At 46.5% G+C, this 21330-nt stretch overlaps 1 protein-coding gene and 2 long non-coding RNA genes across 6 annotated transcripts in view; 2 read left to right on the top strand and 1 right to left on the bottom strand.

Annotated features, from left to right (window-relative positions):
- The first annotated feature begins 484 nt into the window (after positions 1-484).
- LOC100911367 (uncharacterized) lies at positions 485-16700 on the top strand. The gene is made up of 3 exons (NR_131090.1): positions 485-685; positions 7488-7665; positions 16294-16700. It is a non-coding gene; the product is annotated as an uncharacterized LOC100911367 (long non-coding RNA).
- Positions 15032-21330, bottom strand: part of Arhgap26 (Rho GTPase activating protein 26) — a 786446-nt gene continuing 780147 nt past the window's right edge. For all 4 annotated transcript variants that reach the window (XM_063277362.1, XM_006254660.5, XM_006254663.4 and 1 more), the window contains one exon: positions 15032-20376. In XM_063277362.1, the coding sequence (XP_063133432.1) occupies positions 20288-20376 (89 nt within the window). In that variant the 3' untranslated portion in view covers positions 15032-20287. The remainder of the gene's footprint in view (positions 20377-21330) is intronic.
- Positions 20275-21289, top strand: LOC134482936 (uncharacterized). The gene is made up of 2 exons (XR_010059687.1): positions 20275-20454; positions 20923-21289. It is a non-coding gene; the product is annotated as an uncharacterized LOC134482936 (long non-coding RNA).

The following is a 21330-nucleotide window of genomic DNA, read 5'->3' as shown; positions in this document are numbered from 1 at the left end:
AAACTTGGAACGAAACTCAGCTCGGAAGAAATTAGAACGAAGGCTTCTGAGTGCCAGGGTCAGTCTAACCCAGGCTCTAAATATCACACAAAGATGACCAGGCGTGGGAATGGCCACCTCAGGGATCAAAGCTATTGACGGTATTCAGGGACTCCTCTCTCAGATATAAGAGCATCGGAAACCTCCAGCAGTTAACCCTTCCCCTGCTTCCCCAGGCCCGCAAATTCAGAATACACTTCCTTTTTTTGCAAAAAAGATGTCACTCAGAGATCAGCTAAGAATATAAGTAATCAGGAAGACACTAAGAGAAAAGATTTCATGTTCAGAGCAAGGCGCCTTGACTCCACCTACCGCTGTATCAGCCTTCTAGTCCACAGACAGACAAATAAAAGAATAGTTTGGGTCATACCAAGAGTTTGTGCTGCCCCATAGTTCTGCAGGCACTTGATATGCAGGTCATGTGACCATCCTGTCTAGAATACACACCCTATTCTTTCTTGGGGTACAGGAGCCCATGAGGAAAACTCCCTGGACGTGGAAAACTGTATGAGCTTCCAGGGTAAAAGGATAAACAGTAATCTGAAAACTAACAGGCATTTATAATAAACAACGCGCTAGAAACCCGTGCTGGGAGCACTGGAGATGGAGGCTCCTGAAAGTGCCAACCTTCAGTTTGGATCTGAGGGTAAGTAGGACTTTTTCCAGGTGAAATTTGGGGAAAGAAAGCCCTTACAAAGGGAAGCCATTACTCAGAAGCTAGTAAGAAAGAAGCAAGAAGCAGTTAGGGCCCCTTCGAGAAGACCCGGTTGCTTGGCTGGATGGAAGTTCAGGGCAGGAGAAAGCCAGGGGAACAGCTGGATGCACACAGCGGTATAAGACTCTGCCCGCATCACAAGAGAGCCGAGGTACATTTTGCCATGATGGGAGATTGTTATAACACAGAGAAAGGGCTAAGAGGCATAAACTGGAGGAAGGGAGACTAGTTTGGAGCCACTGGGAATTCAGTGAGGGATGCCAAGGCCCCAACAGTCAACATGTGAGGTCTGAAGAGGAGGGTAAGACCCGCATCAGTGTGGGTTCTCAGTGGGTAGGACCTGCTAACTGAAGGGCCAGATGGTGTACAGGGAGCAGGCTTCAGGGTTTCTGACTTGGCCAGCAAAGAAGATGGGAGGAGGGGTCAGCTATCACTGTGGACATGTTGTTTTCGTGAAGAGATCATCAAGGGTCATCTAACTAGAGATGTCCAACAGGCTGGCAGAAATGAGGGCGTGGAACTTGAGAGAGGACTTGGAAGGCATATTTTTCCTCTGACACATTTTTGTTCAGCTTCCATTCCTGAGGTTTGGCTCAGGCCACTGTGGACTGGTGGGGGAAGTACTGCTCAGATCCTGGGTGTGTTTACACAGCCACAGCAGCAAAGCCACTGCCTTCCCAGTTCCCACGTAGGGAGCAGAATTTGTGTAGACTCGAGGGTCCCTGGCAAGATGTCAAATTGAAAGCACAGGTCTGGACTGGCACTGAAGCTCTGCCTCCAGCTGCAAATCCTCCAGGTGAGCTTCCCAGGCGGGGAAGCTGGGCTCCTGTAGGACTGCAGACGCTCCGGAGTTCCCTGAGTTCAGATAGCAAGTTATGGTAACCTAAGGGGGGAGAGGAAAACAGGGGGCAGACTTTGTCCCTGAGATCCCCGAAGGTTTTAGTGCCAGGAGAAAAATGGAACTCTCAAAGTAATTAGTAGAGTGTGTTGTTAGATGGCGGGCTGGCCGAGACAGCAAAAGGAGGATGCCAGGAGGGCCACTAAATAGCCTATGGAATTGTTCTGACTCAGGGTCATTTCAGGATGCTATCACAGGGGAACCACTCAAGGATGCATGCCCATCAAATCTGTCGCTTGCAGGATCTTGTCAACTGCACCATCTGTCTGAGCTGAATTCCATAGAACAGTTCTTATGCCCATTTTGTAGATGAGAAAAATAGAGGGCAGAGAGATCAAATGGCTCTCCCCAAATCAGTAGTGATTCTGGGATTTGGAAGTGGTTGGGCTGATTCCGGAGCCTGTCTTCTTAACCACAAAGTGACAGACTTCACCACAAGGCACACAGCACATGGCCGATGTATTCACAGGGCACTTTGTGCTGCTAAAAGCACTCTCTTAGGCTTCAAATCGACAGAGACAGAGAGCCAAGATTAAACCCTTAGCCTGGAATGACTTCTTACAGTCATCTTTGGGGCTAGAAGCTAGACCAAGTGTCTGGTGCACTGCTAAATGGCATCTCAAGAGCTGGGCGCACTGCACCAGGCTACACAGTCCATCCTGGCCCCTCCCAGAACCAAGGGAAGAACCACTCAAGAGGAATGATGGTAGGGGTGCAGACTCACACTTTATGCTAGAAAACCTAAAAGTTAAAAGCGAGTCCCCATGTTGGCTTTCTGGCCATTTCTCTTTTGGCCTTTTGAATAGTCCATGTCAATACTTGGCACTATTGATAGAATAGCACACATTATGGGCTGTTAGGCCTGTGCTGCCTATTTCTCTATGTGTGATATTAGGCTTCCGAAAAAGGCAATAAACCAGAATAATTCCTGGCCCCAGATATATTCAATGTTAGTACCTGATTACATTTGCTCAATGTTTAAAAGATTTCTTTTATTTTTAAGTATATGTGTCTGGGTGGGAGTACACAGGTGTCTCCTGAGGCCAGAGGCATAGTGTTGAAGTCACAGGCTGTTGTGAGCTGCTAGGCATGCCGAGTCCTCTGTAAGAGCAATAAAAGCTCTCAGCCACTGACCAGTCTCTTCAACCCCTTTCTGTTTAGTGCTTTGTTACTGAAGACTTGTTGGGTGGATGTCTTTTGCCATGACATATATTCTCTAAGTGTCTGCCTAACAGTTCTGCCTTCTCAGAGCAGAGTACAAGTCTCTCCCTCACAGGATGAGCAAATACACAATGTGGTCCTCCACCCTCTCACCCTCACTCAGATTTTTACCAGCTGTCTCTATGATTTCCTTCCTAGCCATGAGCTCAGGGTTACATCTCCTTTTCATGTCCCGAGGCACTGGGATCCTTCTGAAATCAGACATCATTTTTCAGAAGTGAACAAGTCAGTTTAATTTGCTAAATACCTCTACACTGATTTGTCTTCATTGGGTTTGATTCAGATTACACATTTTTTGGAAGGTTTTTTTTTAAGTCCCACTCATGTCTCCTAGGAGGGACACACTACTGGTTTGTCCCATGAAAGTAAAGTGCCTTAGGTTCAGTGAGACCCTCATGGTGGATGGAGAGAAGGGACTCACAAAAGCTGTCCAATGATTCGCACTTGTACATGCACAGAGGAAAAATAAATGTCAAAGTTAGGCTTAGCCTCAGGGTGCAGTGTACAGACACAGTCCTAGGTATTTGGAGGATCGAGGCAGGAGGATCTCTTGAGCCCAGGCATACAGGCAAACCTGCAGATCACAATTCACACAATAGCTTCCACTACAAACTTACTACTTTATCCATTGAGCTAGAAAGGTATTCTGTGAAGAGATACTTTGAGATTATGCAAATATATGATGTGAATCATCCTTTGATGGTTCCTGATTCACTCAATCGCTTCTAGCATTATGGGTGGGCACAGCGGCACCCTGCCTTCTGCACATACAGCTGCCTTCAACTGCTGAATGGGAGGGAAAAAGCGTCCTTGCATATCGCCCTTATTAAGACTCGGAAATATTTATTTAGTTAGCTCAAACTTTTTCTTACAATGTATGATGATCACCGGTTCCAGATGCTTACCAAGTGCTTTTGGTAAACCATTTCATTTAATTCTCGAAAAAATTCTGGCCTTTCTGATCACGACCATCCTTGCTTTGCAGACAAAAGGCAAGAAGCTCATCAAGATTAATGTTTACAAAAGTTAACTGGTTGACTCCATACTTTTTATGTCACATGCCTGACTCTGTGTATGTGTGTGTTTGTGTGTGTGGGGGTGTATGTATGACTGTAAGACTGTGAACATGAGTGTGAGCATGAGTGTGAGCATGAGTGTGAGCATGAGTGTGAGCATGAGTGTGTGTGCATGGCTGTGTGTACTTGAGGATGCATATGTGAGGCTGTTCCTAATCCTCCTGACCTCGCTATAATTAGGAATTCCCTTCCCACCTCCATGACTGTAAAACGGCGGTTCAGGCAGTTCAGAGGTTAGACAGGAAAGCTTTGTTGAGAAGCTGAGGGGCTTACCACAATCCCCCATTATTTTCCACCGGAATAGCCCTTCCTTTTGTAGATGCAGTATGTGAACAACTGGGCTTTGTTGCTTAGCTGAGTCCATTTGGGAGAGGTGACAGCAGGGTAGGGGACTTTCTTATGTCTATGTCTGTGATGGTTTCAGCTTTGATCAAAAGCTGCCTGGACTCCAGTCAGTTGCAAAAATGAGAGCTGTGGCCATGCAGATCCTGCCGGAGCCCTTGCGTACTTCATCCACATTATGGCAATTGAGTTACTGGAAAGTCAATTTCTTTCAGTGGGTAAATCCATTTCATCGTGCCGAGGAAACTCTGGGGAGGTCTTTCATCACATGGTTAACCTCTGATTTATCATCCAGGTAAATGTGGCTTTTTCCATTCTCTCCATCCTGTGTTAATCACTGCAAAAGAAACTTCTCACTCATACATCTGTGAACCACAGAAACGTTCTAATAATATCCTAAAACAAATTAGAAGATCTCAATATTTAATTGAAGGAAAACACGTGTGTTAACACACCAATCATGTCTGGCTTTGACACCCCCCCACACACACATATACACACACACAAACACATACACATATACACACACACATACACACACACAAACACACACACATATACACACACATACACACACATATACACACACAAACATACACACACACAAACATACACATGCACATACACACACACTATGCACATACATACACACACATACAAACATACACACACATATGCATATACACACACACAAACATACACATACATACACACACATAGGCACACACACAGGCACACACACACACACACACACACACACTGCCTCCAAGTGACTTTAGAGTTACTTTTGAGGAGTCTTATACTCGCCTCAGAGGCCTGCTGAAAGCACAGAATCTCACCGCATCCTACACTCACAAAATCTAAGTCCTTTGGTTTTAAAGAGGACCTGGGAATGCCAAGGCTTCCTACAGTGCAGTGTGTGCTTGGGCCTCTGACAAGCCTGGCTTCACTGGACACTGGATCATGCTGGCTTTCCATCATCCTCCTTCCTCCTACCCGCAGCAGTCACCAAGGAAAAAATGGTTCCCCCACCCCACCCCGGAGAAGCCCTGAATGGTCACCACTGATAGTTGCACTGGCCTTAGGGAAGTTTCCATCTGGCTGGGCTCCCAGATGACTCCCTGCTGTGGAGAGAACCCATTCTGCTCCATGTTCCAATGAACAGGATCTGCACGACGTTCCTTGTAACTCTGACAAAGTTCTAAGAAACTTCCTTGGGGGAGGGGTAATAAACCCCTTATTCTAGGTCATGTTAAGCCTGATGCTAATAAACACAAGCCAGCTGTTGATGCCTTGCTGGGAAGAGGGCAATTCTTTATCTCCATAATAAGTCAGTTGTGGAGTTCTGCACTACTCTATATGAGGTTTCTGTAGCTTCTTTCTGGTTCTATGAGTTCCCTCCATCCTTCCACCCCTCCATCCCTTCTGCCCTCTTGGATTAAAACCATCTAGACTATAGACCAAGCAAGTTCAAGTACCACCGATCTGGTCAGCACTCTGCAGTTCAACAAGCAACTCCAAGATTCCTGCACATCTACCAACTGGTTGTAGAGAGCCAACCCCAACTGGTTGATGAGCTGGCCCCAGTGGGTTCCAAGAATAAGTTTCATCAGCTTTGTTTGGGGCCTGAGCAGGGATGGGTAGAGCTGGCTCTGCAGTTAGGACAGATAGCCAGCTAGACAGACTTCTGTGGAATGGCATTCCCGTCCCTCCTCTCTACATATTCCCCAGGGATCCTGGAACCAGGACTGTGGTGGGCTTGAGATTTCCCAGAGTGCTCAACTGCCTAGGTTTGTCTGTCCTAGGAAGCCATTCTAGGCATCACCAAAGGAAACATCTTAAGACAGCAGAGAGAGAAGACAACAGCAATGGTTACTGCTTGTCCAATGCCAGTATGTGCGGTGTGTGTGTGCATGTGTGTGTGTGTGTGTGTATACATATGTGTTGAAGGAGCAATCTGCAATGTTAACAATGAAAAGAAAGTAGTTGTTTGTGGGAGGCTGTGGGCTCAGTTTGTGTGCATTTCTAAGCCTATCTCCCCACTGCTGCTTGGAAAACTGTTCACTCAAGTGGATGCCCCGCCCTGGATGTCTGAATCCAGCCCAAAAAAATCCAAAAGGCTTCACAACCCTGTGTTGCCATGTGATCTTGGGCCAATCATCCAGCTACCCAGAAGCTCTCTGCTGCCAGTTGAGACCCATCCAGGTTCTAGGGAGGACCCTTCTGGTCTTAAGGAACAAGTCACTCAAATTCACATGTTATGTAGACATGTTAATTTTCAGTTCAGAATGATCATTTGTGATTTTAGATCCTAAGCTCAACACACCACTGGTCCCTCTAGGGGACTGCAATGTAGGTCAGGACTTTTCTCTCTTCCCATGGTTCTGTCCTTTGTCTTTACAAAGCCTCCTGCTTAGCACACAAGACTCGTGTCTTCAGGTACCTTACATGACATGGCTGTCAGCCCTGGCTCCGTCCCAGGAGCTCTCTGTCCTTTGTCCCCATTTTGAAGGGCGGCTTCCATCTTCCAGGAGCCAAAGTCTGGCTGGCCCCATGCCCTCTGTGTAGGCTAAACCCTGTGGCTTTCAGAACACTGGCATTGTGTCAGTCTTCAGCACAGATGTCTGTTCATGTCCAGTCCTTTTGATCACGGCCAGGGAATCAAGTGGAGAAACACAGGATGGTGGAGGGTAGCACGGTCCTTCAAGGAGCAATGGGCAGGACTCAAATAGTCCAGATGCTCCTAACTCAGGTTGGCCAAGCCCAGTCATGGCCATAAACAAAATAACAGTGATCTAGATACCCCCAACTCTTTCGGGGAACTCCATACTGCAACACCCAAGTCTGAAGACACAGAACTTTATGTAACTAACACATTAGTGCTACCTCACTCATCAACACGACCTCCGATGGTAAACACTTTTATATCCACTTTAAAGACAAGGAAGCTGATACAAACATGCCTGATGGTCCCATAGTTGGGGAACAGCTACGCTCTGTGGTGGCAAGGCCAGTGTCCTGTCCTCGTCACAGGAGAGCTGTGGACATCACCACGGTATTTTACCTAAATATTTGGCTGCAAGGGGACGAAGTTGTAGCAAATGTGTGAAGAAAATGAGAATTTACTAGCCGATGTACTGATAAGGCTGGGGACAGTCATCCCAGGGATGACAAGTGCTCTTCTTGCTTCTCACAGCTTCATGCACAGGCTGTCTGGTCTACGGGCAGGCTCCCCATCAAAAGGCCAAGATGACTGCCAAGCGTCCTGCTGATTCAGATTACTCAGATGAAGTCTCCCATTACTGCTGATCTTCAACCCCCATTTGATTCTCCTCATGCTTCGTTAGCCTCCTGCCCATTCCTAAATCAACCAGGTAGGTCTGATGATCTCAGAGGCTTGACCAGACACATGGTGACTGACCGTGGATCCAGGGTTGATCTTGTGAAGGTATTCTTGGTTGTCAACATGACAGCATCTGAAATTAATTATAATCCAAAAATGGAGGACACTCCAAAGACAACTTTTTTTTCCTTAAGTTGAAGCAGGAAGAGTCACTTCTGATCTGGATCTTGAGATAGGAGGACACATGCCCTTTAATCGGGAGCTTGAGATGGAAAGATACCTTTAAGGCATAGCAGAAAGCTGCACTTCTGCTGGCAACCTACGAAAGGACATGGGAGTAGGAGGCTTGCTCTTTACCTGCTCACCCTTGCCTCGGTAGCAAGTCCAACCCTTCACTGGCATTAGAGCCCACCTCTTCAGGACTCCAGGGTCTCCTGAAGACCAGCTGAGACATCCACTCTCCTGGACTGAGTCACCACAGAGTTCTGTGACTTTCAATTTCTAGAAAGCCGTTGTTAGATTACTTGGTTCATAGTCTGTAAGTCATTCTAATAAGTGCTCCTATTTATGAATATGTGTGTGTAATATATATTATATATATGGAGAGAGAGGGAGAGAGATTCATTGCATAAATTCCATAACTCTAGAGAACTTTGACTAATATAGATGACAGCTTATGCCACCCATGGGCCCCAAGGGCAGGAGGGAGGGACTTCCCCAAAGGAAAACAGATGCTTCAAGCTGAAGAAAGGTTAAGGTGACAAAGCTGGCAGGCAGTGGCCACTGATACTCTCCTGCAGTGGGACATATGAAGGGCACTTGGGCCCAGTTTAACCTCAGGAACACAAGTGTGAGATAGCAGCACCCAGCACTTGGACACCAAAGCCACACTGAAGCTATGTCCACTTCACTCCACGTGAAGGAGTGACATGCTAAAGAGTGATGACTCTGGAGCGATCTTACTCCCTCCTGAGAGACATCCAGAGCATGTCCAATACAGAGCAGCAAACCACCGAACTGAGACTAGGACCCCTTTGGGGGAATTAGAGGAAGGATTGAAGGAACTGAAGGAGCTTGCAACCCCATAAGAACAACAATGCCAACCAACCAGAGCTTCCAGGGACTAAACGACTACCCAAAGACTATACATGGACTGACCCTGGGCTCCAGCTGCATATGTAGCAGAGAATAGCCTTGTTGGGGCACCAGTGGAAGGGAAAGCCCTTGGTCCTGCCAAGGCTGGACCCCCAGTGCAGGGGAATGTCTGGGGGTGGGGGAGGAAGGTGAAGGGGGGAACACCCGTATGGGGGAGGGGGTGGGGATTTGGGTTTATGGACAGGAAACCAGGAAAGGGAATACCATTTGAAATGTAAGTAAAGAAATATATCTAATAAAAAAATTAAAAAATAAAAGTTGGGGCCTCGAATGCCACACCAAAGAGCTAGGATTCTGCTTTCTCATGCCCCTTCCCTCCTCCACAGAGCTTCTGAAGTTTGCACCTCTTCCCTTCTCCTTCCTATTGTCTCCTTTCAAGTCCCCTCCCCCTTTCCTCTTTCTTGTTCTCTTCCCCAACTTCCTCACATAGCGAGCTTCTCTCTCTCTCTCTCTCTCTCTCTCTCTCTCACACACACACACACACCTATACACACACACAGATACCACACACAAACACACATTTTCAAACACACACACAGACAACATACACACAGAAATGTACACACTCACAACGCTCTGTCAAACACACATACACACACAGAGAGATACCACACACAAACATACAGAGAGAGAGAGAGAGAGAGAGAGAGAGAGAGAGAGAGAGAGAGAGAATCACTAAGTAGGCTCCTAGGTGGACCAGGAGTGTCCTCCTGACCTGTAGGCCTTCCTGTCAAGGCTGGAATTTTCACTTTTATCTGGTAGCCTTAATACTGTGAGCACATCACAGACACAGCATCACAGCAGGGCCTCCCAGGGAGGCAAAGCAGATCCACCCACCCATGTCCCTCTAGAGGCCCAGCTATACCACTCCACCCAAGGAAAGGTGAAAGTCTGAACTGGGCGTCTGGTGTTTCTCAAGCCTGTGTTCATGGGGCTGTTGAGCAGGTCTGGGTGTGGACTCGGGGTGTGCTCAGCTCTATGGGCACCCAATTCCATCTCACGGTTAGATTTACTGCCATTCCTGCTTAGAGCTGCCCTGGGGATCCTTTGTGAGAGCTCTGGGGTGAAGCCAGCTCAACACTAAGGCATCACTGTAGGGCCAGTCAGTCAGTGACAGGGTGAATCAGCGGGGGCTGGGAGAGTCTTCTCGTAGAGGACTCTGACAGACATAATTCCTCCCTGTCCTTAGAAGATGTAGTCATGGCTTCTTCTGGCTCAGAAAGGAGAGCAAATGTCAGTACTATAAAAATGAGCTTCGCTGGCTATACGGAGGCAGGCATTGGGCTTTTCTTTGTGTGAGTCAATTCCAGCATTGCTCAAGCCAGGACAGTGTTTGTCCACTTTATATCACAACATACACAGGTTTCTGTTTGCTATCTGAGGCAACTTTTCTAACTGACGCACTCTCCAGTCTCAACAACCAGTCCACATAAAGGAAGGGGCCTCATCCTGGCCTCCAGATAAGGGCTGGGGTAGGAAGAAGTGACACAGAGAAGCTTCTGGAACATGGGTTACAGCCCTTACTCTGCTCCACAGGTTCTATGCTGTCCCATTGTTCCAGGTCAGCGCTGTGGTACTGTAGACCCTGGGTTTATTCCTGAAGCAATCAAACACTCAATCTGATACCAGGCCAGAATACACGGCCACCACCAGAGAGGCTGGGTTGATGCCAAGCCATACAAACCTTGGGACTGGAGGGTAAGGGGCGTGTGTTTTTCTGAAGAAAAGTGAGGTACTCTTACCAGTAGAAAGGGTGCTGGCTGTCAGCAGATAAGAGAACAGCTATCCTCTCAGGGTGGGGGGATGAAGGGCCTTGCCCAGTGTGACAGTTGTGGATGGTGTGAACAGTGGGGTTAGCTGGGGTTAGGTCTACCTTGTTACTTATTAACTCTGTGACTTTGAACAAAGTTGCCTAATCTGGTATTTGTCTTCCTCATGGGCATAATGGAATAACAGCAGGTACCTGGTTCACAGGGTTGGTTTGAGAATTAAATAAGAGGGTGCAGGGGGAAGAGTCAGTGTGAGGCCTAACAAGTCCTAGCAGCTCTGTCACACAGACCTGCTCTGTCCTTTGCCATCCTCTTGAACACCTCAGGTTGGCCCCACACCTGAAGTCAGTCCCAGACTTGAGGTCAGTCCTACTCCTGAGGTAGGCCCCATCCCTGAGGTAGGCCCCACATATCAGATGGGCCTCTCAGGGACTGATAAGCTTTTCACTTTAGGAGTGGAGCCAGTACAAATGGGGTGTTCTCTGTGGCCTGGGACCTCAGCTGTCATCTACTTTGGGGTCCCTTCCCCCTTCACTAGTTCTGACTTTTAGGCTCAAGAAGGAGTTTAAATAGCACAAAATGATCTTTCATGGACACAAGATGATCGGGCTGGAAATACTTCTCGAGGTTCTCGCACAAGAAGACACAAGTCTGTGGGGCTTCCCTGGCCTGAAGTTATGCCCTCAACAGCTGGGGGAAAAAGAAAATGTTTTCAGAATAAAAAATTTTCACAGGCCATATTTCCAGTCAGGCAAACATGGGTGGGCCTCTGTGGGGGCTACTTGCGCAGTGCAGTCTCCAAGGTGCTGGGCCTGCCAAGCTCCAGCTGAAGTCCCGGACTGACCTGAGAACCTAGAGTATGTGCAGAAAGCCCAACAACTGCCGAGCAGACAGCCCGAGATCAGTGAAGCAAAGGTTTCAAGAGGAAAGACGGTTGTCACTCCAACTCACCCAGCTCTCATTCTGTCTCTGCAGAACCAGAGCTGAGCATCCCCAGAGGCTGTGCTCTTGAGAAGCTCTCTGCTCAGAAGACCAAGAGGGGGCTATTGACATCACTCAAGAGAGAGTCAAAGCCCAAACAGGGAAGGACAGCCCTTTACCAAACTTAGAAATGGTCCTGTGTGGGACATACACGCACTGAAACATAGCTGTGTATGAAGGGATTCCTAAAAAAGTTTTTGGAGACCATATGGATTGTAGAAGTAGATAAATTTATGCTGGGCTTATAGGTTTGCCTCATTCCTAGCTTGTGTGACTGCCATGAACAGTTTTATTACCTATTAGGCAGGGCAATTACACTGCTTCATGTGTCTTGAAGATCTGGGGAGGAGAAATAGCGACATGCTGAATACTCCCAGTGAGAAAGAAAGAATATTGTCAACTGAGACTAAAACAGGAACGTAAGCACTGAGGTGAGAATGGCTGAGGGGGAACTATTTGCAACCTGAAGAAAGCCCTGTCCCCCCATGGTCCAGTCATGAGGTTACCACAGTTCCTGACCCTATACCTTCGTGTTTTGGTCACCCTGCCTCTCCACTTGGGTGGACTTGGAACTCTTCCCCAGGGACCTAAGTGGCTCGTGTTCTCCAGCTATCAAGGTCCAGCTTAAAGGTCAGCTCTTCCAGACTTTGCCTGGCTCTTACTTCTGGCTCTTATAGCAAGGATCTACATTAGTCGTGAGGTCTGAGTGCAAGTGCCAAGAGGCTAGAGGCGTGCTCCTTTCTTGGCATTAGCAGGTCCTGGCATGTGAACTGGTCAAGAGGAAACTACTCCGTGGAAGCATAAAAATTAAGAGTTCTGCAAAAAAGGGTGGAAACCAGTTAATTGTTCACCATACAAAGAGCCAGAATGGAAATGGGCTACAGCTGCACCATGGGAAACTTCAGTCAGACACAAAGAATTATTCCCTTAGTGAGAGTGATAGATACCAGACCGGATCCCATGAGACAGGGTGGAATTTCCGTGATGGGTCCTTAGGAAGGAGTTTAGGGTGATTCTGTGACTTGTCAAAGGGGCCTCCAGCTTAGCACGAGTCATCAGTGACCCAGATGACAGTAAAGGGGTTTTTGACTCTTAGTCATTGTGTTATAGCCAGATGGGACGTTGAGCGCTAGTCAAGAGCACCAGCTGGGGAAGCTGCATGGCCGAGTGGAGGGCTTGTTCCTACAGGCTTTACTCTGAGCCTGTGAGAAAATGAGGCCTTTTGTCAAGGGTCACTTAACCTGTACATTCGAGTTAATGAATACAGAAGAGACATTTGGCCATAGTGCTAGACCACATTTGGACTTTAGGGTGGGCATTAAGACCTGGTCGAATATGAGCTGATGTCTCCAGAAAGAACCCCATGGGGGGCTGGAGAGATGGCTCAGTGGTTAAGAACACCGACTGCATTTCCAGAGGTCCTGAGTTCAAATCCCAGCAACCACATGGTGGCTCACAACCATCTGTAATGAGATCTGATGCCCTCTTCTGGTGTGTCTGAAGACGGTGACAGTGTAGTTAAATATAATAAATAAATAAATCTTAAAAAAAAAAAAAGAACCCCATGAATTCAAATACAATATTATAGCCAGCTGAACTACACTAGTGGCTATGGCCAGACTCCGGGTGTCAAAAAACAAAACAAAACAAAACAAAACAAAACAAAACCCTGGCTAGTTATGTAGTATGACAACCAACCAACCACTGTGAAATATGTTTTTGATCATTTCAGTGGAAAACCATCATGGTTCTGGTCCCCAAATGTCTAACGTTGGCTAAGTAACCTAGATTGGTACTCTGGTTACCTTGGTATGTCCATCCCTTGCCTTAGATCAGCTGTCCCTGGGCCAAGAGCCTCACCTATCTGAGCAGTTACTGCCATGCTTAGAGCTTCTCTGATTTGCTGAGAAAGCCGGAGTCAGCCAGCAATGACTAGCTCAGTATAGTTAATTAGTTGCAGCTTAACCTAGTGTTATTAAAAGCATTGAGAGATGTGTGGTGTTTGAGTGAAGTCCTAGGAAGTCCTGAGGAAGGAAGAAAGACAGGCATAAATTCTCAGGAGCCAGTGCTTAATTTGGACCTGAGAAAATATTTTTTCACTCCCATAACAGTCACCTAATTTCAGTTGTCAATCAAGTCTGTTTCTACTTATGGTGCTCTTGCAACCAACTGACTGACCAACCAAGCAGGCTGCCAGAACCACCATGAGCACATCAGCAAAGCACTGGACAGAACACCATTCAAGATCCGCTCCAGGTGGTGGATAAAAGTAAACTGAAATTAAAATCTTTCACATTTTGAAGACACAAAAGACTGGGAAGCCTGTGGGAAAGGACAAGGTCAAATATGACAGGAACAGACTCACATAGTTCATTCTCTTGGCAATAGTATCAAACACACATGGGCTTGGTCTGGTTAGTTCTTGTTAACTTGACACAAAGGACATTCACTTGGGAGGAAGGAAGTTCAGTTGAGGCATTGGCTTTGTCATACTAACCTGTGCACAAATCTGTGAGCCAACTTCTTAATTTTTAATTAATATAGGAGTATCTAGCCCACTGTGGTCGGTGTCATCCCTGGGCAGTGGGCCTGAGCTGTATATACAGCTAAGAAAGCTAAAGAGAGCTAGTAGCATTTCTCCATGATCTTTACTTCTGTACCTGTTTGACTGGGTCCCTGCCCTGGCTTCCCTCAATGGCATTGTGATGGGAGCATGAACATCAAGTAGCCCCCCTCACCCCCACACGCAAGTTGCCTTTGAACTCAGAAAGCCTCATCTCAGAACCAAACATGTCACACGTGTAGTCTTCAAGGGCTGTTTCTAGAGGACCTGCAGGCTCAGTGAGAACAACAGGTGTGGGACATCTGTGCTGCTCCCAGAACTCATCCAAGGCCGAGCTTGGCAAAGGAGGATAATGTAGACTGCTCACCTGTGACCTACACATTCAAATAACTTCCTCCTTAAATCCAGGCTCCAAAGGAGCATTCTCATCTCTTTCTTCTCCTCGCTCTGTCTGGGTCACCTTCCTGCAGAGGCATCCATGAGTCATTGGAACTTGAGCCAGAGCTAGAGGCTCACTGTAAACCCAAGTCCCAAGCCATAACTCCTGGAAGGCTTGAGAAAGAAGTGCACACAGTGGTACAGTCATCCTGCTGTGTTCTGCTTCGAGTTCTAGAAAAGGGTTAACTGATTCAAAGATCGAATTTTGGGGGACTCAAGCCTATTATATGTTCTTGGAAATAAAATCACTAGTCTTGTGTAGGATGTGATCATCTTGTCCTGAGAAGCTGATTCAAGTATTTTGACTTCTTGGTAAGTGGAACACACAGCCACTCCCAGATCATTAAAAAAAAACAAAAAACAAACAAAAAAACCCCACCGTAGTTGGCAATCATAACTGTAAGGGCCTAGACGTGTAGCCTTTGATTGGTGTATAAATTAAAATAATGTTGAGTCAAAACTAACCAGAAACCCAAGGAACAAACACACCATCAAATGGAAAAGTATTTAATTCAAAATCATACTTCCACTCACTTTATAGAGATTGCCACAGACACGAACCAAACATAAAAAGCCAGGTTTCAGAGGTGCCTGACAGAAATTGTATTTTCTTTATCGATACACACAATGGCACAGAAACACGGTTTTTAAAGCCTGAACATAGCAAAAGTGGTTTCTTTTTCCTCTAATAACAAGAAAATGTCCTATCCTAGCTGCAGGTTACTTTTTTAATTACAGAATTTGATTCTATGTACCAGTCAATAGTCAATACTGAAATTTACAACAGTGCGTTTTTATGATTTCTCAAAAGAAAATATTAAAGTGCCATTTATAAGTACTTTACTGACTTGATATCACACAGCACTTTACAGTATACTCAATGGTAGCCTAAAAGATGAATTAAACATGCAAATAGTTTCTTTCCCAAAATATGGACTAAATGTCTTTTAGAGTGCATTTGAACACTAACCTAGCATTAGCTACTGGGAATTTATGGGTTTGCGTTTTTAACATGACTTGTAATAAGTCACCAAGGAACGCAGCTGTGGATAACTATGTTATAAACATGTTATAACATGTTATAAACATGAACAGAGGCTTCGGATGACGTCTCGTTTGTAGCTTTGATCATTTGCTGGGAACTAGTCTCTAGTTCTTCTGACACGCTCCCTCCAAAGGCTGTAAAACCTTTACAAATGCCAGCTTGTGTGTCTACACCCGAGGCTGCACCTTTACACATGTATGTGCTACACACAAACACATACACACGACACATGCACACACACATTGTAGAATCACCAGACACCAAGCTGATTCCGGCATCTTGAACCCCAATAATGCCTTTTGTTGGTTTTATTCAGAAGCCTGTGAGCATGGTGGCTGTGATGGCAGAGAGAGTACGTCAGCCTGGCTGAAGCTACTCCAGGTCTCTCGGGCACTGTCCAGTTCTCTGATCCCCACTGACTACACTAATGAGAATTTTGACAGGATGGTCCTTGGCTCTCCCTCTGTGGGTTAAGCCTATGCTCAGCTCTCACTCTCTAGTACATTTTACCATGCAGAGCAGTTTCATTTTATAATGTCCTACAGACTTGTGGAAGATTATTTGTTGTGTATTTTTCTTTCTGGGATGGTTTTTCCTCCCAGGTAAGAGCAGTATCTTAGCCTTCCTTAAAGATCCGCGGTTCCTGAGTGTGGTTACCTTTTCCTTCCTGATCCTGGTGTTTTTATTATATCTATGCTTTCCTTCCAGGAGTAGGGGGAGGCTCCAAGTGACATCTGGAATCTCCATCTTCTGTGGGAAGCTCTTTAAGTTAGACAAGTGCTGTGAGCGACAAAAGGAAGAAAGCCAATTATGGCTTGGTGGAGTCTTGTCTCAGGTATGTTGGAGGAATGTGCAAGGTTCACAGCTCTCTGCTGTTGTCATTTTGATGCTATGTTCACAGACAGCCACTAGATCAGCATGGCTGCAGAAATATTTCAGCACAAAAGGCATTTTTCCAACACTACTATGGGGTGTGAGGGGCACCTGACTGATTAAAGAAGGGCTGTTGGGGCGGGGCTGTTAACCTAAGTGATCACTGTCAAGTTTGCCAGAGGTGGCAGACCACTCCCTTCCCAGACACCCAGAACATTCCTACAAAAGTCAGGTAGCTAAACAGACACTTGGCTCCCTTGTTTATCAGAACAGTGGATGCTAGGGCAAATGTGGGATGCCAGGGAGGTCACTGGTGCACCCCCAGAGCTCCATGGCTATGAAGCTAGGTAAACAGCCTTGTCTCAGGAAGCAGTGACAGCCGGCCAAGAACAGATGATCGCACCATCTTTAGTCCACTACCATGCCTCAACAATGCATGCTTCCGGAAGTTCTATGACTGAGAAACAGCTTTTGGTGTGACTGCTACTGTCTTCAGGAGGGAGAAGCAGTTGAGAAGGATTTCCCTCAAGGATCTAGGCACGGTACACTCATGTCTGGTGGAGTTGTGGGTAAGGGACTGTAACTCCCAAGCAGTGAACATGGCTCTGACCCACCAGTGCCTGGTTCTCATTTCCTCTCAGTGTCGTAATGAAAAAAAAAAAAAAAAAAAAGCACCCACAAGACTTTGCAGAATGGCTTTGGAAATACTACAAACCGGCTCTAATCCCAGAGACTCTGACTGGGTCACCCACTAAGTGGAGGCCAGCCGCACACATTTATTTTGAAAAAGTGTTGAGCAAGTCCACCTTACTAGCTTGGGGGCAGAGATGTGAGAGCAGCAAACTTCTCGTTTCATGGCACAGCATGGTTCAGTTACGGAACTGCGTTTCAGAGAGTGAGCCCAACCATCTCAATGCTCCAAAATTCAAACCACAGCGAACCCATCCCAGGGCCTCACAAGAGAAACTCAAAGCTCCTGGGAAATCTTTGGGACCTGGTCAATGGACTTCCATTCTGACATCAACTCATTCCTCACCATCTACCCCAGCTTCCCTCATTCACAGGGAGCTGAGGGGTCCAGAGAGGGCACATTTCACTTTAATCTTCGAGTTCCTTCCCACTTGGCTCATATTAATCTCTCCAGTTCTTTTACCTGAGGAGGAGGAAGGAGGCCTAGCTGAACAAAAGGAAACAGAGCAACCATCTGTCAGAGGCCACACATGGCCTCAGGGACACTGGAAGGAGGTCAGCCTAAGAGAGTAGCTTCAAACCAGGGCCAACTCAGGAGAGAAGGAATGTGTGTCTGAGCAGTCAGGCTGGGCCCTGACTTCAAGAATACTACATTTATTATGGGGCAGGTGACAATTTAAACCATCAGATGTTTTAAAAGTATCATGCTGGGCTCTATCAATTTGGCAGGAGCCCCACTACTTGAGTGTGCAGGCCCTGCGGGCCCCATTGCCCAACCTTTTCTCAAGCTCACAGGGACTGGGCCTGGAACCCGAGTCTACTTCCTCCCTTCCTTTAGTCTCCAACCCTCCTCCCGCCCTCATACCTGGCTGGGTCCTGTCCTGTCCTTGTCTCTCAAGTGCTAAGACCACAGCAGGGGCCTCACACCCAGCAATGGGCAGTTTGCAATTCTGTTTGCAAGTTCCAGTCTCCCTTGCTCCTGGCTGGGTTCTTGGTTGGCAACAGTACAATCCCAAGTTGGAAAACTCAATACTGAATCCTAACAATGAACTCTTAACATTATAGCCACTCTAGAAACTTTAACAGTGCAGTCTGCATCCCTCTTGGGGATTCTTTTTGAGTTTGTGGCTGCTGGGAATCTGGAGGGGGAAGGGAAGTAAGTGCAGGAACATGTCTACAGGAAGAGAGTGAAGTTCACCACTGACCGAGAACCATAGCAGCTGACTTTCTTGTTTTGTTCTTAGAGCTGATAGACACATTTACAAACTAATTTGGTCATATATAGATATATATGAAAATGTATCACCTTAGGAGAATCCTGGGGTACCAAGAAATACACCTGAGAAGAACAAACACACAAACAGAAACAAACATATCAACCCTTTCCCCACCTTTTTAAATCCTGAGTGTCACGTTACTATTGGGTGGGAGTTCTTTGAAAATCCGTTGCCTGAATATGCTTTTTTGAACTCCGCAGCCCCAAATCACATGTAGGCAAAGACAACTGAATACAACCAACTTCTCAGGCTCCCCAATGGGAACCGTGAGGAAACATTCTTTCACTGGGCCAGAGTGGGCACATGACCTTGACTCTTTAACCCGGCCTCTCTTGCAGCCTTTTAAACACTTGTTCAGCCATCGAAATACTAAATGCATGGAGCAACTAGCTTAAAGAATATCAAATATAAAACTTTACCATATAATATTTCAAATCATTCTATTTACAAGTTTATCTTTTTTAAAAAAAAAAGCAGAAGGTACAGTAATTCAACACAATTCAAGTTTTTCTTTTCTTCATTAAAGAACCCTAAGGGAATTCCAGGAGCCAGAGACACTGCCTGGGTGCAACATCGCCATCAGAGGGGCTCCTGGAGAGTGTGACAGCTTGTCAGAGTCCCTCTAGCAAGGGCATTAGAGTACGAAGATGCCATGATTGTGTTCTTTTGAGGTCATGTGATGCTCATCCAGGTGCAAGACAGTTAAGACCCGCCCTTTTAACCAGAATTCCCTCTCTTAGAAGGTACTCAGCCTAGCCTCCAAGCCTCCACTTCTGGTGTCCTACGGACTCTTAACGTTCTGTCCTAGTTAATGATTCCCTATTTTTTTCTGGGTGGCAGTGATATACATGTCCTTTTAAAATCAGGCTACAGGTTTGGCCCAAGAATCACCTCTAAAATCTACAGGACCTCAGTAACAAAAGACTCTAGGGAGCTGTCTGCCCCAGATAGTCCACCCTAATGGCCTAATCCTCTGCTTCAGATTGTTGGAAGACCATTCAAACAAAACAAAACAAAACAAAACAAAACAAAACAAAACAAAACAAAAAACAAAACCAAAAACAAAAAGCAAAACAGAAACCAAAAACCACCAGAGCTGGGAGAGGGGGTGTTATACAAAGAGGAGTATTATTTTTGGCTTAGTTTTAGAGTAGGTTGGGTTGCTATGGTTACTAGGTGATGGCAGTGATGGAAGCCTTCAGCAGCAGAGAACGTGAGGGGTGTGTGTTTTCTTTGCACGAAGGACTGGACTGAAATCTGCTGATTACAGGCCAACAGCTGCTCAAGAGGTGCTGAGTGCCTGGATCACATATAAACAGTGTGGTGACCCCTTCATCCTGTGCACTTGCAGACAGGCCCAGCTGCCTGCAGCACCCTGTCTCTGGGAGAAGGAAGGAGAGAAATTGTCTGCTACAGCAGAAGAGCAGCAGCAGTAGAGGCAGCCTGCACCTTGTCTCTTCGCCCTGCCTCATGCAACTCAGCAGTGCTGTACTCTTTTAGCACTATTCTCCCCTGCTTCCTCTTCCCAGAAGGCTGGGGGTTTGGATGACTGTTGAGATGAAATCAGGGCTCTCTATTTAGGGCACTCAGGAGAAGACAGCTTCTCGAGCCTTCCTCTGGGTTATCAAAATCAAATGGCCTCCTCTGTTGATTGACGTACAGTTCTCGCAGCATCGCTGTGCTGTAAGCTGAGATGATTGCGGAGAAGGGTGGCACACGTTCCCAGATGCATTCGTTTTTTGGCAGGAAACAACAGTCAGGCTCCCTGCTTCCTCAGTGGCAATGAAAAGTGGCCCACAACACCAGAAGCAGTGTTGTCATGGAGACCACGTAAAGCTCAGCAGCTCCACTGGGGCTGGAGGTTAGAGGAACTCCACGTAGTTCTCTGGGATGAGGCCAGTCTTTCCATTCAGAGTCCCCTCCAACCAGCCAGGCTCCTGAGACGGGTGAACTGTACGGGAAGAGAGAGAAGAGATGAGGTCACGGGCAGCCCGGGGGTGGATGTGCTGTGCACTGGAAGATGTAGGAGGTAAGTCTGGGGAATGCAATTCCAGGCCTGGTTTGAAAGAGAGGTCCTTAACCTTTTGTGAGAGGAAACCCTTCTGGTAAAAGTTATTCCGGACTCTTTCTACAACAAAAAGGGAAACATTCAGACATTCACATGTACACGCCCTTTCAGGGGTGTTATGAACTTTCTGAACTTCCTGTTTTATACTGTATGTAGCAGATTTACATTTCTTTAAGTTAGAGATTAACAGTTGGGATGTTCTCCATTCATCCATCTGTCTGTCTGTCCATCCGTCTACCCACCCATCTACCCATCCATGCATTCGTGTATCATGCATCCCTATACACATACATGCATGTACACATCGACTCAGCCCGCTCACTTTCCACTCTGTACCACATGGCGTGTCCTAGGGAGATGAAGAACTAGTCTTTACTGGTTATCTACTTTGTGTGTTTGTTCGTTTTTGTTTTTCACTTTTTTTTTAAGACAGTGTCTCAATCTGATTTGGACTCACAGCAACGATCCTGCTTCGATATTCCAACCCTGGGGTTAGCAGCCTGAGCCACCATGTGCAGCCTGACCTACCTGCTCTGTGTCGCCAAGCCCACCTCTCATGTCCTCACGACCCACTCTCCATGCCGCACACTCCGAATGCTTCCCTTCTGTTCCACCCACGGCCACCCTTACTTTTCTACACTAGAGCTTTTCCTATAAACAAGTCAAAAGGCCATCTGCTTCCTCTACTGTAACTTTCAAAGCTCCCATCCTTTTGATTTTTTTTCAACAACACAGAATATAGATCTATTTCTGTTATGTCACAATCCCTCTCTAGGGGAAATGTGGAGTGAAGAGATGGAGCGATCTGGCTGAGTCTGTCAGAATACCATCATGGTC

This window comes from Rattus norvegicus, chromosome 18 (genome assembly GCF_036323735.1).
Source record: "Rattus norvegicus strain BN/NHsdMcwi chromosome 18, GRCr8, whole genome shotgun sequence".
Lineage (NCBI taxonomy): Eukaryota > Metazoa > Chordata > Mammalia > Rodentia > Muridae > Rattus > Rattus norvegicus.
The sequence above is the reverse complement of the archived record's forward strand: the minus strand, read 5'-3'. Positions and strand labels throughout refer to the sequence as shown.